Source organism: Cherax quadricarinatus, chromosome 35 (genome assembly GCF_038502225.1).
Source record: "Cherax quadricarinatus isolate ZL_2023a chromosome 35, ASM3850222v1, whole genome shotgun sequence".
NCBI classification, from domain to species: Eukaryota; Metazoa; Arthropoda; class Malacostraca; order Decapoda; family Parastacidae; genus Cherax; species Cherax quadricarinatus.
This window is the reverse complement of record NC_091326.1, coordinates 12,052,073-12,067,137: the sequence shown is the minus strand read 5'-3', so window position 1 is coordinate 12,067,137 and position 15,065 is coordinate 12,052,073. Positions and strand designations below refer to the sequence as shown.

Genomic DNA, 15,065 nt, shown 5'->3' with positions numbered 1-15,065 from the left:
TCTAATATACGTTATTTAGGTATGCGTACTAGTCAGAGAGCCCATCATAAGTCCAAGTCGTCGGTAAACAAGTGCATAGCTAAGTGAGGAGAGGCTGTAGTCACATTTCTCCTTCCCCTTCCTACATACCCTTGCCTAAGTCTTACTTTCTGCATAAAGTCTCTCTACTGGGTTGAGTAACTTTCTACTTCTTTCTTTCTTTCAACACACTGGCCGTATCCCACCGAGGCAGGGTGGCCCAAAAGGAAAAACGAAAGTTTCTCCTTTTACATTTAGTAATATATACAGGAGAAGGGGTTACTAGCCCCATGCTCCTGGCATTTCAGTCGCCTCTTACAAAACGCATGACTTACGGAGGGAGAATTCTGTTCCACTTCCCCATGGAAATAAGAGGAAATAAACAAGAACAAGAACTAGAAAGAAAATAGAAGAAAACCCAGAGGGGTGTGCTTGTACATGTACATGTAGTGTGACCTAAGTGTAAGTAGAAGTAGCAATATGTACCTGAAATCTTGCATGTTTGAGACAGAAAAAAGGACACCAGCAGCCCTACCATCATGTAAAACAATTACAGGCTTTCGTTTTACACTCACTTGGCAGGACGGTAGTACCTCCCTGGGCGGCTGCTGTCTACCAACCTACTACCTAGGAACTTTCTACTTATACCTTATATTTGCACAGTCTTCCACATGGCTTCCTTATCTACCCCATAACACACCTCTCACTCATTCTCTCTTTCTTGCTCTCTCACTCTAATTGTGTGTCTGTGCTCTTGCTTCTCTCTCAGTCTCACTCTTTTTCCTTTTTTTCTTTCCATTCCTCTGCACCTCACCCTCATGTGCATGTACACTTACCAGTGATATACTTCTCTTTACCATCCTTTATCCTAATCTAAATGACTCTTGAATTTATTCTCTTATACTCTCATTTCTTTCCATAGTTGACCTTTTAATATTAGCACTACTTCCTTAGATCTGATGCATCTGCTCTAATTCCATTTACTCCTTATTGAAATTCTCCTACCCCTTTTAACTTTGTTTCACTTAGTACTAGGGCATCCAGCTTTTTTCATTCAAAACTTTAATAGTCAGTTTGCCTCTTATCATCTGTACTGCACCCAAACATATGAACACTCCAATTTCAATACTTTCTTTGTCTTTCTTTTTCAGAAATTGAATAAAGAATGGGTTACTAGTCACTGGGGAAGAATTCCAGCCCACTATTCCCGTGGGAAATATATTTGTTAACTGTGTACATGTAATTGTATTAAATATAGAGTAGTCCCCTGTATGCGGGTGATACGTTCCAAGACCTACCATGGATACCCAAAACCGTAAATAGTAGCAAACCCTATATATAAGTCGTTTTTGTTTACATATGTACCTATGATAAAGTTAATTAATAAATTAAGCACAGTAAGTCAAGGATTAGCACTTTTTCACTGATGGGAATTACTTCACTGTTTCTCTTGAACAGTCAGTATTGCTACTTTTGCACTTTGGTGTCATTATTAAGCAAAATTAAGGGTTATTTTTGGGCCATGGTAAACCGTGGGTAACTGAAACCCCAGAAACTGAATCCGTAGATACAGAGGTTCTATGGTATAATGAATTCCTTATTGAAATACAGTGGAACCTTGACTTACGAGTGTCCCAGCATACGAGTTTTTTGAGATACGAGCTGTCCCTGGGTCGATTTTTTACTCTGAGTTACAAGCCAACATTTGAGTTACGAGCCAGCTCCCCCCGCTTCCCCCTCAATCTAAAACCTGGATGCCTCACTTGTTTATCTATGATTTCATGCTTTAATTCCATGGAAATCATTCTCTTTTTCTTAGCACTGTCCTTTACACTTACTTTCTTAGAACCCATGCTTAGAAAAAAGAAATTTGGCTAAATGGCTCAAAAATGTAAGCAAAGCATGAGAGAACTGCTCCCACAGCGAGGTGAACAGTGCACTAAGTTGGCGGTGTTTGTTATAATAATTATTATTATTATTAGTGTTATTATTATTATTAATTTAGGTAACTGGAGCACAGATCCAGTTCCCTAGATCAAGTGCCTCTCGCTGCCCTCAAGGTTCCCTGACGCGGGTGAGGGGCTTTTGATTTAGGGAATCGGATCTGTGCTCCAGCTCCCTAAATTAATAATAATAATAATAACAATAATAATATTAACAATAATAATAATATTAATATGCAAGATTACAGGTATGTCTTGCTACTTCTACTTAAACTTAGGTCACACTACACATACATGTACACATTTATTTATACACACTCATCTGAGTTTTCTTTGATTTTATCTTAATAGTTCTTGGTCTTATTACTTTTCCTTTTATATCCATGGGGAAGTGGAATAAGAATCTTTCCTCCGTAAGCCATGCGTGTTGTAAAAGTCAACTAAAATGCCGGGAACAATGGGCTAGTAACCACTTTTCCTGTAAAGATTACTAAAAAGAATAAGAAGAAGAAAATTGTCAAAGTGGGAAGTCTGAATGTGCGTGGATGTTGTGCAGATGATAAGAAAGAGATGATTGTGGATGTTATGAATGAGAAGAAGCTGGATGTCCTGGCTTTAAGTGAAACAAAGCTGAAGGGGGTGGGAGAGTTTCAGTGGAGAGGAATAAATGGGATTAGGTCAGGGGTTTCAAATAGAGTTAGAGCTAAAGAAGGAGTAGCAATAATGTTGAAGGATAAGCTATGGCAGGAAAAGAGGGACTATAAATGTATTAATTCAAGGATTATGTGGAGTAAAATAAAGATTGGATGTGAAAAGTGGGTTATAATAAGCGTGTATGCACCTGGAGAAGAGAGAAGTGTAGAGGAGAGAGATTTTGGGAAATGTTGAGTGAATGCATGGGGAGTTTTGAATCAAGTGTGAGAGTAATGGTGGTTGGGGATTTCAATGCTAAAGTGGGTAAAAATGTTATGGAGGGAGTAGTAGGTAAATTTGGGGTGCCAGGGGTAAATGTAAATGGGGAGCCTTTAATTGAGCTATGTGTAGAAAGAGATTTGGTAATAAGTAATACATATTTTATGAAAAAGAGGATAAATAAATATACAAGGTATGATGTAGCATGTAATGAAAGTAGTTTATAGAGGGGCAACTGATATATCGGATCATTATTTAGTTGTAGCTACAGTTAGAGTAAGAGGTAGATGGAAAAAGAGGAAGGTGGCAACAACAAGTAAGAGGGAGGTGAAAGTGTATAAACTAAGGGAGGAGGAAGTTCGGGTGAGATATAAGCGACTATTGGCAGAAAGGTGGGCTAGTGCAAAGATGAGTAGTGGGGGGGTTGAAGAGGGTTGGAATAGTTTTAAAAATGCAGTATTAGAATGTGGGGCAGAAGTTTGTGGTTATAGGAGGGTGGGGGCAGGAGGAAAGAGGAGTGATTGGTGGAATGATGAAGTAAAGGGTGTGATAAAAGAGAAAAAGGTAACTTATGAGAGGTTTTTACAAAGCAGAAGTGTTATAAGAAGAGCAGAGTATATGGAGAGTAAAAGAAAGGTAAAGAGAGTGGTGAGAGAGTGCAAAAGGAGAGCAGATGATAGAGTGGGAGAGGCACTGTCAAGAAATTTTAATGAAAATAAGAAAAAATTTTGGAGTGAGTTAAACAAGTTAAGAAAGCCTAGGGAAAGTATGGATTTGTCAGTTAAAAACAGAGTAGGGGAGTTAGTAGATGGGGAGATGGAGGTATTAGGTAGATGGCAAGAATATTTTGAGGAACTTTTAAATGTTAAGGAAGAAACAGAGGCAGTAATTTCATGCACTGGTCAGGGAGGTATACCATCTTTTAGGAGTGAAGAAGAGCAGAATGTAAGTGTGCGGGAGGTATGTGAGGCATTACGTAAAATGAAAGGGGGTAAAGCAGCTGGAACTGATGGGATCATGACAGATATGTTAAAAGCAGGGGGGGATATAGTGTTGGAGTGGTTGGTACTTTTGTTTAATAAATGTATGAAAGAGGGGAAAGTACCTAGGGATTGGTGGAGATCATGTATAGTCCCTTTATATAAAGGGAAAGGGGACAAAAGAGACTGTAAAAATTATAGAGGAATAAGTTTACTGAGTATACCAGGAAAAGTGTACAGTAGGGTTATAATTGAAAGAATTAGAGGTAAGACAGAATGTAGGATTGCGGATGAGCAAGGAGGTTTCAGAGTGGGTAGGGGATGTGTAGATCAAGTGTTTACATTGAAGCATATATGTGAACAGTATTTAGATAAAGGTAGGGAAGTTTTTATTGCATTTATGGATTTAGAAAAGGCATATGATAGAGTGGATAGAGGAGCAATGTGGCAGATGTTGCAAGTATATGGAATAGGTGGTAAGTTATTAAATGCTGTAAAGAGTTTTTATGAGGATAGTGAGGCTCAAGTTAGGGTGTGTAGAAGAGAGGGAGACTACTTCCCGGTAAAAGTAGGTCTTAGACAGGGATGTGTAATGTCACCATGGTTGTTTAATATATTTATAGATGGGGTTGTAAAGGAAGTAAATGCTAGGGTGTTCGGGAGAGGGGTGGGATTAAATTTTGGGGAATCAAATTCAGAATGGGAATTGACACAGTTACTTTTTGCTGATGATACTGTGCTTATGGGAGATTCTAAAGAAAAATTGCGAAGGTTAGTGGATGAGTTTGGGAATGTGTGTAAAGGTAGAAAGTTGAAAGTGAACATAGAAAAGAGTAAGGTGATGAGGGTGTCAAATGATTTAGATAAAGAAAAATTGGATATCAAATTGGGGAGGAGGAGTATGGAAGAAGTGAATGTTTTCAGATACTTGGGAGTTGACGTGTCGGCGGATGGATTTATGAAGGATGAGGTTAATCATAGAATTGATGAGGGAAAAAAGGTGAGTGGTGCGTTGAGGTATATGTGGAGTCAAAAAACGTTATCTATGGAGGCAAAGAAGGGAATGTATGAAAGTATAGTAGTACCAACACTCTTATATGGGTGTGAAGCTTGGGTGGTAAATGCAGCAGCGAGGAGACGGTTGGAGGCAGTGGAGATGTCCTGTCTAAGGGCAATGTGTGGTGTAAATATTATGCAAAAAATTCGGAGTGTGGAAATTAGGAGAAGGTGTGGAGTTAATAAAAGCATTAGTCAGAGGGCAGAAGAGGGATTGTTGAGGTGGTTTGGTCATTTAGAGAGAATGGATCCAAGTAGAATGACATGGAAAGCATATAAATCTATAGGGGAAGGAAAGAGGGGTAGGGGTCGTCCTCGAAAGGGTTGGAAAGAGGAGGTAAAGGAGGTTTTGTGGGCTAGGGGCTTGGACTTCCAGCAAGCGTGCATGAGCGTGTTAGATAGGAGTGAATGGAGACGAATGATACTTGGGACCTGACGATCTGTTGGAGTGTGAGCAGGGTAATATTTAGTGAAGGGATTCAGGGAAACCGGTTATTTTCATATAGTCGGACTTGAGTCCTGGAAATGGGAAGTACAATGCCTGCACTTTAACCCTTTGAGGGTCGACAGGCCCTCTCCGAAACTCGTTCTCAGGGTCGGCCAAATTTAAAAAAAAAAAAAATTATTTTCTCTTATGAAAAGATAGAGAATCTTTTCCCGATCATAAAGACACCAAAAGTTTGAAATTTGATAGAAAACTTACGGAATTATGCTCTCGCAAAGTTAGCGGTCTCGGCGATGTTTACGCATCGGCGATTTTGCCCACTTTGAGCCCCATTTTCGGCCAATTTCACTGTACTAGTCGACAAAAAACATGAATATTTCGCTAGAACTCCATTTTTTCTATCGAATGGGTGCAAGAAACCACCCATTTATAAATTCAACTATCCAGTACAGTGGTCAGAATTTAGCAATTTTGCCAATTTCACACAAATTTCAAAAGATGACAATTTCCGAATAGAGTCCAGAATAAACAAGAAAGACATTCCTGGCACTAAAATGACATTTCCTCTAGTCATTAGTCACGTCTCAAGGCCCCTCTTATATTCTTTTGCTTTCCACTTTGAATTTTTATTCTCACAAAAATATAAGATTTACTGTTATGCAGACTACTGCATTAGTGTAAAAAATGGTATAAATATTATTGGTGCACTTGTAAAAGAATATTAGACTCACCAGTTGACGTGTATTGCACGCTTGGCACGATTTGCTTACTTTTGAAGTTTGGTAAAAATCGAACATTTCTGCTACTTCGAGCTCAATTTCAAGGCACCTTTCATTGTAAAACCAGTCAAAATCATCTCAATTTCTGTAGTATGTCTTCCATTCTATAAAATGAGACCAAGAAAACTAGAATACAACAATAAATACCATACGAAAATACACTGCAAAGTCGCTGATTTATTAAAAAAAATGGTCAAAGTTTTTTTTTTCTCATTATGCACTGTGTGCTGCAGGATTTTTTTTAGACTGTGCACACTAACCACATAGACCCATTCTTTCATATGAAGGCCTACCAGCTTTCTCCCACTAGATTTGAGGCCGCTAGAATTTATGAGTACTAGTACGTCAAAAACCCCTATGCGTAAAACGTACTAGTACGACCAAAACCCTCAAAGGGTTAAAGGAGTGGTTTGGGATATTGGCAGTTTGGAGGGATATGTTGTGTATCTTTATACGTATATGCTTCTAAACTGTTGTATTCTGAGCACCTCTGCAAAAGCAGTGATAATGTGTGAGTGTGGTGAAAGTGTTGAATGATGATGAAAGTATTTTCTTTTTGGGGATTTTCTTTCTTTTTTGGGTCACCCTGCCTCGGTGGGAGACGACCGACTTGTTGAAAAAAAAAAAAACATACTACTACCTAATAATAATTCCGAATGCTGCCGCTAGTTGGCATAGCTGATGGCAAAACGTCTGGTAAGCAGTACATATGTTTACGTCGCTGTGGGAGCAGTTCTCTCGTGCTTGTTTGCATTTTTTAGTCATTTGGCCAAATTTCTTTTTTCTAACTATGGGTGCTAAGAAAATAAATGCTCAAAAGAAAAAGACGATGATTTCCATGGACTTAACCAGGCAATACATCATATGCTGCACCCTCAACATCCCTCGCCCTCAACATCCCCCGCCCTCAACATCCCCCACCCTCAACATCCCCCGCCCTCAACATCCCCCGCTCTCAACATCCCCTGCCCTCAACATCCCCCGCCCTCAGCATCCCCCGCCCTCAGCATTCCCCGCCCTCAGCATCCCCCGCCCTCAGCATCCCCCACCCCCAACCTCCCCCACCCTCAACATCCCCTACCCTCAACATCCCTCGCCCTCAACCTCTCCCACCATCTCTGCTCCAAGTGTGTAAGTACTTTATATAGACAGTTTTTACACGATATTTCTTATTTATAAAAACATTGTTTCAGCGTTTTCCTTAGAAAACTAATGATCTACTGCAGTTAGCCTCAAAAATACTCTTGTTTTATCTTACAGTAAGAGCATGGGAAGATACTATAGTCAAATTGAGACAGAAATGGCTGATGCTTCAGCTGCTGCCTCTTGGCCTAATTTATTCATTCTAGAGTATATATCATGTTTCTGTGTTAATTATATTATTTATTATGTCATATTAGATGAATTGTGATAGATAAATAAGCTGTACAGTTGATAATAGCATCACATTCAAGTATTTTTTCTCATTTCTCCAGAGTGCAGGAACGGATTAATGGCTTTTCAGTTACTTTAAATGAGGCAAATTAATTTGATATATGAGTAAATTGAGTTACGAGCTAGCTCCTGGAACGAATTAAACTCCTAAGTCAAGGTTCCACTGTATATTTATTTATTGTGTATGCTGACTAACATAATGAATTCCCTATTGATATTACCTTATTTATTTTTTATTCCAGTCTATTTCTAGCCAATATTTAGAGAATGCTGCTTTGGATTGACTTTAAACTTATTAAATTAAGGTAAAGGTATATTAAAAATTAGGTTTTCTTTTGAGCAGTTGTTGAGCTGGATGTTTCACACATTCCTAATCCCAAGTGATGTGCCAGGTGGTCTGTTGAAAAGTACAAACCCAAACTATTTTTGCCTAGACACAAGGAAGGGATGGAATCATGGAAAGCAGATAGCCAAACTTGAGGTTTGAGGTACAGTGCCTGTACTCTGAAGGATGTGCAGGGATGTTGCAGTTTAGATGGTAGTTTGAATTGTGAGGTCGGTGCACTTCTGTCATTAAAGCTTTTAAGTGAGTTATGGTGAGGATGTTTCCCTCTATAGGTCAGACTACAGTAGATTGGCAGAAAAGTGGAGGAAAGAGAGAGAGGGGAAGCAGAATCGGGAAGTTACATTTTGACTATCAAGTTTCTAATAGTGATTCTGTAGTTTTATTTTATTAATTTTTCTTGACAAAATTCTTTTCTGTTCCAGAAGTGAAGATGAGATTCTTGATCCCAGAGCAGGACAAGTGGATGCCTGTATACCTCAACTCAGACCAGATTTTAGTATGTATACATCCATCAATTTTGTATTGTCTTATTAACCCTTTGAGGGTCGACAGGCCCTCTCCGAAACTCGTTCTCAGGGTCGGCCAAATTTAAAAAAAAAAAAATTATTTTCTCTTATGAAAAGATAGAGAATCTTTTCCCGATCATAAAGACACCAAAAGTTTGAAATTTGGTAGAAAACTTACGGAATTATGCTCTTGCAAAGTTAGCGGTCTCAGCGATGTTTACGCATCAGCGATTTTGCCCACTTTGAGCCCCATTTTCGGCCAATTTCACTGTACTAGTCGACAAAAAACATGAATATTTCGCTAGAACTCCATTTTTTCTATCGAATGGGTGCAAGAAACCACCCATTTATGAAATTCAACTATCCAGTACAGTGGTCAGAATTTAGCAATTTTGCCAATTTCACACAAATTTCAAAAGATGCCAATTTCCGAATAGGGTCCAGAATAAACAAGGAAGACATTCCTGGCACTAAAATGACATTTCCTCTAGTCATTAGTCATGTCTCAAGGCCCCTCTTATATTTTTTTGTTTTCCACTTTGAATTTTTATTCTCACAAAAAATAAAAGATTTACTGTTATGCAGACTACTGCATTAGTGTAAAAAATGGTATAAATATTATTGGTGCACTTGTGTAAGAATATTAGACTCACCAGTTGACGTGTATTGCACGTTTGGCACGATTTGTTTACTTTTGAAGTTTGGTAAAAATCGAACATTTCTGCTACTTTGAGCTCAATTTCAAGGCACCTTTCATTGTAAAACCAGTCAAAATCATCTCAATTTCTGTAATATGTCTTCCATTCTATAAAATGAGACCAAGAAAACTAGAATACAACAATAAATACCATACGAAAATACACTGCAAAGTCGCTGATTTATTCCAAAAAAATGGTCAAAGTTTTTTTTTTCTCATTATGCACTGTGTGCTGCAGGATTTTTTTTAGACTGTGCACACTGACCACATAGACCCGTTCTTTCATATGAAGGCCTACCAGCTTTCTCCCACTAGATTTGAGGCCGCTAGAATTTATGAGTGCTAGTACGTCAAAAACCCCTACGCGTAAGACGTACTAGTACGACCAAAACCCTCAAAGGGTTAAGGAACATCTTATCATCAGATCCTACTAAATACTGCCTTGGGCAGGACAGTGAGGGATAACATTGTATAGGAGTGAGGAAAAACTCAAGGTGGATGAGGGTGCATAAATCTATAGGTAGGAAAGGGAGGGGTCATCCTGGGAATTGTTAGAGGGAGGGGGTACAATACAATATTCTTTTGAGTTTTAGGGGGATTGACCATCCGGCAAGCTTGTGTAAGCATGTTATATGGAAGTAAATGGAGACAAGTTGTTTTTAATGAACATGCGAGTGTAAACAGGGTAACTTACGAAAGGATTCAGGGAAATCAGCTTGTGAGCCGGACTTATGAGTCCTGGAGATGGGAAAGGAATTGCTTGCATTCTGAAAGAGGGATGTGGATGCTGCAGTTGAAGGGGTAATCCAATTGTGATGTCAGCACACTTCTGGAAAGATGGCAGTTGATTGAATGTTGGTAAATGTGTTTTCTTTGGGTCATCCTGCCTGGGCGAGAGATGGTCGTTGATTTAAAAAGTAATAAGACTGCTTCCACTCATTTCTTAGCCTGCTCCTTTTCCAATCCACAGATTTGTTAGCTGATTCTCTTCAAAGCATAGGAGCAGTTTCAAAGGTACGCAAAGCAAATCGTCAACGAATCTTCAAGTTGGTAAATGAATTGCGGGATGTTGCACAAGGATTTTATCCTTTAGCTGCCCCAAGAGATAATGTGGGTAATAACCTCGAGGTTTCTGACAGTGAAGTGGAAAAGGCAGCTGAAAGGTTGCAGGTCAGTCCATATTTGTGTTCTGTTCAAGTATGATGATTTTTAGTAAAGCAAGAAACGTGTTTGTTTCTCTCTTTGCTTATCTTCTACTTTAAGAGTATTACAACTAGGCTTCATTATCTTTACCTTCCACAAAGATTTTCTTTTCTTTAGAAATTTTCATCAGTGATTTCTGATTTGTATTTTTTTGTCTTGGAAGGTGAGATTTATTTATTATATAAATGCTTTGTTTCAGTATTGTCTAAAGGCTTTGGTCCTAGATAAAGAATTTCTGTTTATTTATCTACTGCTTCTACCTCATTTTCATAAAATATTGGCTGGATGAAGTAAAGTACACACGGTATCTTTGGCTTTCATTATATATCATGACAGTGAAGAAATGCGTCTTAAGTTGCTTGTGTACTTTATCATTAGGTGACCTGGTAGGGGGTCATTACATTATTCATTTAGCTCACTCACTAAGCTAATGGTTTAGGATGGTGATTCTCTTACCTTATTCCTTCTCCTGTGCTTCTATTACACACATTTCACAGTCACTCTTGGGGGTGGAGGGCAAGGATTTTGTGTGTGTATGTATGATAGATAAATGTGGGTGTGTATAGAGAGGCATCAGTGTTCATATGTGCAGGACTGGAAATATTTTGGGGAGGTGGTGAGATATGTATAAGGTCAAATTTATATATAATGTCTGATCTCTTAAGGAGATCAATTTAATATTTTTTTGTCCAGGAATGTTCTTTTATATGTGTATATATATATATATTTTTTTTTTTTTTTTTCCAGAAATTTAATGAGGATTTATGTAAGGGAAATATAATCAAAGCTGAGAATGAGGACAAATACCCAGTACCATTGAAATCAGTATCTTTTAAAAAGAAACTTTCAAAGAAAACAAAGCTTCGACTTGCCAAGAAAGGTAGAAATCCTAAAAACAAAGGTCTCTCCAAAAAGGAAAAGCGGAGGTTGGACAAGCATCAGAAAAAAATAGCATTGAAGAGAAAGCTAGCTGTAGAAAATAAATTACAGCTTGTTGCTGCATTGTCTGGCTTATCTCGTAATAAACCTTCAAATAAACCTTCTACCCTTGAAAGCAAAGTATCCAAGGGAATAAATGGTTTTCAAGTATGTCCTGCGATTCAGAAGACCAAGAAAGCAAATAGTACTTCGCAAGGTGATACAAGTGGCTTCATCATAGAATCTACAAAATCAGTACATTGTGGGAAAAAAAGAAAACTATTGGAAAGAACAGAGAAACTAGTTAAAAAGAAAAAAAATTCATTTGCTGTCTCTGATTTTATATCACCATTGAAAGCAGTGTCTTCTAATATTCAAGAAACTACTGAAGAAAAAATAAACAAAGTTGTAATAAACCCATTGGTTGATGATACAAAAGAAGCAGAAAATGGTAAAAATTTTAAAAGTTCAGGTAGTGAAGTGTGCAGTACTGTAAGCAAAACTAAAATCTCTTATGACAAACATTCAGGTTCTGACATTTCACATAAGAGTGATAATTGTGAAAAGCCATTATCCAGTAGTAAGAGTGACATTGTGAGTTGTGGTACTAATAACGGATTGGTTGTCTCTGGCACCAGTGAGAAAACAGTAGCATCTGATTCTAATAAGAAGGCATTAACACCCATTGAATCCATGAATAATAGCTCAGAGCTAGTATTAAATTTTTCAAGCAATTATAAACAAAGGGGATTTGAAAGTGATGGAGGAATCAATAAGAAATCGCCATGGGATGAGCCACTGAAGAAAGGGGAGATTGAAATCTTTATCAAAAGCAAGCGTCAGATTAAAAAGGAAAAAAAGAACAAGGTCTTAAGATCTCCTAAGGTAAGAAGCTCCTAAGTTTTTCATTTTTAAGTTAAGGTAATTTTTCATTTACGAAATAAAATTATACAAGGGAATAATTAAGGGAGAAAAAAGTTTTGTAAAATAGAATACTTATCTCATAATAACTTTTGTAAAATAGAATACTTATCTCATAATAACTTTTGTTTGTTTACCTCTTTAAGATTTTCTGTTTTCAACGTGTCGGCCATCTCCCACCGAGGCAGCGGGACCCAAACAAAGAAACTCTTTCACAATTATTCACATAATCACTGTCTTTGCAGAGGTGCTCAGATAGAACAGTTTAGATGTCACTCCAAACAGCCATTATCTCAAACTCCTTCAGAGTGCAGGCATTGTACCTCCCACCTCCAGAACTTGAGTCTGGCTAACTGGTTTCTCTAAATCCCTTCACAAATTATTATCCTTCTCACACTCCAACAGCCTATCAGGTCCCAAAAACCATTAGACTCCATTCACACACAACCTCTTTTACCCCCCTCCCTCCATCCTTTCCTAGGGCAACCTACACATACACCCTCCAAGTAATTCTGTTTTGCTCCACCCTGCCCCACCCTTTCTAAATGACCAGATTGCCTCAACAACCCCTCTTCAGTCCTCTGAATAATACTTTTAGTAATTCCACACCACCATCTAATTTCCACACTACGATTTCTCTGCATAATATTTACACCACACATTGCCCTTAGATACGACATCTCTATTGCCTCCAGCCTCCTCCTTGCTGCAGCATTTACAGCCCATGCTTCACACCCATATAAGAGTGTTGGTACCACTATACTCGTACATTCCTTTCTTTGCCTCCATGGATAACTTTTTTTGTCTCCGCAGATACCTCAGTGCACCATTCACCTTTTTCCTTTATCAGTTCTATGGTTAACCTAATCCTTCATAAAATCTATCACTGACAAGTCTACTCCCCCTTTTTTTTTTTTTTAACAAGTTGGCAGTCTCCCACCAAAAAGAAAATACTTTCGTCATCATTCAAGACCTTCACCTCACTCATACATAATCACTGTTTTTGCAGAGGTGCCCAGAACACAACAGTTTAAAAGCATATACATATAAAGACATACAACATGTCCCTCCAAACTGCTAATATCCCAAACCCATCCTTTAAAGTGTAGGCATTGTACTTCCCATTTACAGTACTAAAGTCTGGCTATATAAAAAATAACCGGTTTCCCTGAATCCCTTCACTAAATATAACCCTGCTCCCACTCCAACAGCTCATCAGATACCAAATACCATTCATCTCCATTCACTCCTTTCTAACACGCTCACGCATGCTTGCTGGAAGTCCAAGCCCCTCGCTCAAAAAAAACCTTTACCCTCTCCCTCCAACCTTTTCGAGGACAACCCTTACCCTTCCTTCCCCTGCAGATCTATACGCTCTCCATGTCATTCTACTTAGATCCATTCTCTCAAAATGACCAAACCACCTCAACAACCCCTCTTCAGGCCTCTGACTAATACTTTTATCAACTCCACACCTTCTCAATTTCCACACTCCGAATTCTCTGCATAATATTTACACGACACATTGCCCTTAGACAGGACATCTCCACCGCCTCCAACCACCTCCTCGCTGCAGCATTTATAACCCAAGCTTCACACCCATATAAGAGTGTTGGTACTACTATATTTTCATACATTTCCTTCTGTGTCTCCATAGATAATGTTTTTGGTCTCCACATATACTTCAATGCACCACTTACCCTTTTTCCTTCATCAGTTCTATGGTTAACCTCTTTTCTTCCTTTCAACACACCGGCCGTATCCCACCGAGGCGGGGTGGCCCAAAAGGAAAAACGAAAGTTTCTCCTTTTACATTTAGTAATATATACAGGAGAAGGGGTTACTAGCCCCCTGCTCCTGGCATTTTAGTCGCCTCTTACAACACGCATGGCTTACGGAGGAAGAATTCTGTTCCACTTCCCCATGGAGGTAAGAGGAAATAAACAAGGACAAGAGCTAGAAAGAAAACCCAGAGGGGTATGTATATATATGCTTGTACATGTATGTGTAGTGTGACTAAGTGTAAGTAGAAGTAGCAAGACGTACCTGAAATCTTGCATGTTTATGAGACAGAAAAATGGACACCAGCAATCCCATCATCATGTAAAACAATTACAGGCTTTCGTTTTACACTCACATGGCAGGACGGTAGTACCTCCCTGGGCGGTTGCTGTCTACCAACCTACTACCTTTATGGTTAACCTCATCCTTCATAAATCCATCCGCTCACACGTCAACTCCCAAATATCTGAAAACATTCACTTCTTCCATACTCCTCCTCTCCAATTTGATATTCCATTTTTCTTTATCTAAATCATTTGATACCCTCATCACCTTACTCTTTTCTACGTTCACTCAACTTTCTACCTTTACACACACTCCCAAACTCATCCACTAACCTCTGCAACATTTCTTTAGAATCTCCCATAAGCACAGTAACATCAGCAAAAAGTAACTGTGTAAATTCCCATTTTGTATTTGATTCCCCATAATCTAATCCCACCCCTATCCCCAACACCTTAGCATTTACTTCTTTTACAACCTCATCTATAAATATATTAAACAACCATGGTGACATTATACATCCCTGTCTAAGACCTACTTTTCCCGGGAAGTATTCTCCCTCTCTTCTACACTCCCTAACCTGAGCCTCACTATCCTCATAAGAACTCTTTACAGCATTTAGTAACTTAATACCTATTCCATATACTTGCAACATCTGCCACATTGCTCCTCTATCCACTCTATCATATGCCTTTTCTAAATCCATAAATGCAATGAAAACTTCCCTACATTTAAATACTCTTCACATATATGCTTCAATGTAAATGCTTGATCTACACATCCCCTACCCACTCTAAAACCACCTTCATTTACCCCTGGCACCCCAGATTTACCTACTACTCC

General features: G+C 38.6%; 1 protein-coding gene across 2 annotated transcripts in view; it reads left to right on the top strand.

The window, feature by feature from the left end:
* Window positions 1–15,065, top strand: part of Nnp-1 (Ribosomal RNA processing protein 1 homolog Nnp-1) — a 54,348-nt gene that overhangs the window by 18,816 nt on the left and 20,467 nt on the right. For both annotated transcript variants that reach the window (XM_070091388.1, XM_070091389.1), the window contains exons 6-8: window positions 8,336–8,409; window positions 10,087–10,286; window positions 11,067–12,122. In XM_070091388.1, the coding sequence (XP_069947489.1) occupies window positions 8,336–8,409; window positions 10,087–10,286; window positions 11,067–12,122 (1,330 nt within the window). The remainder of the gene's footprint in view (window positions 1–8,335; window positions 8,410–10,086; window positions 10,287–11,066; window positions 12,123–15,065) is intronic.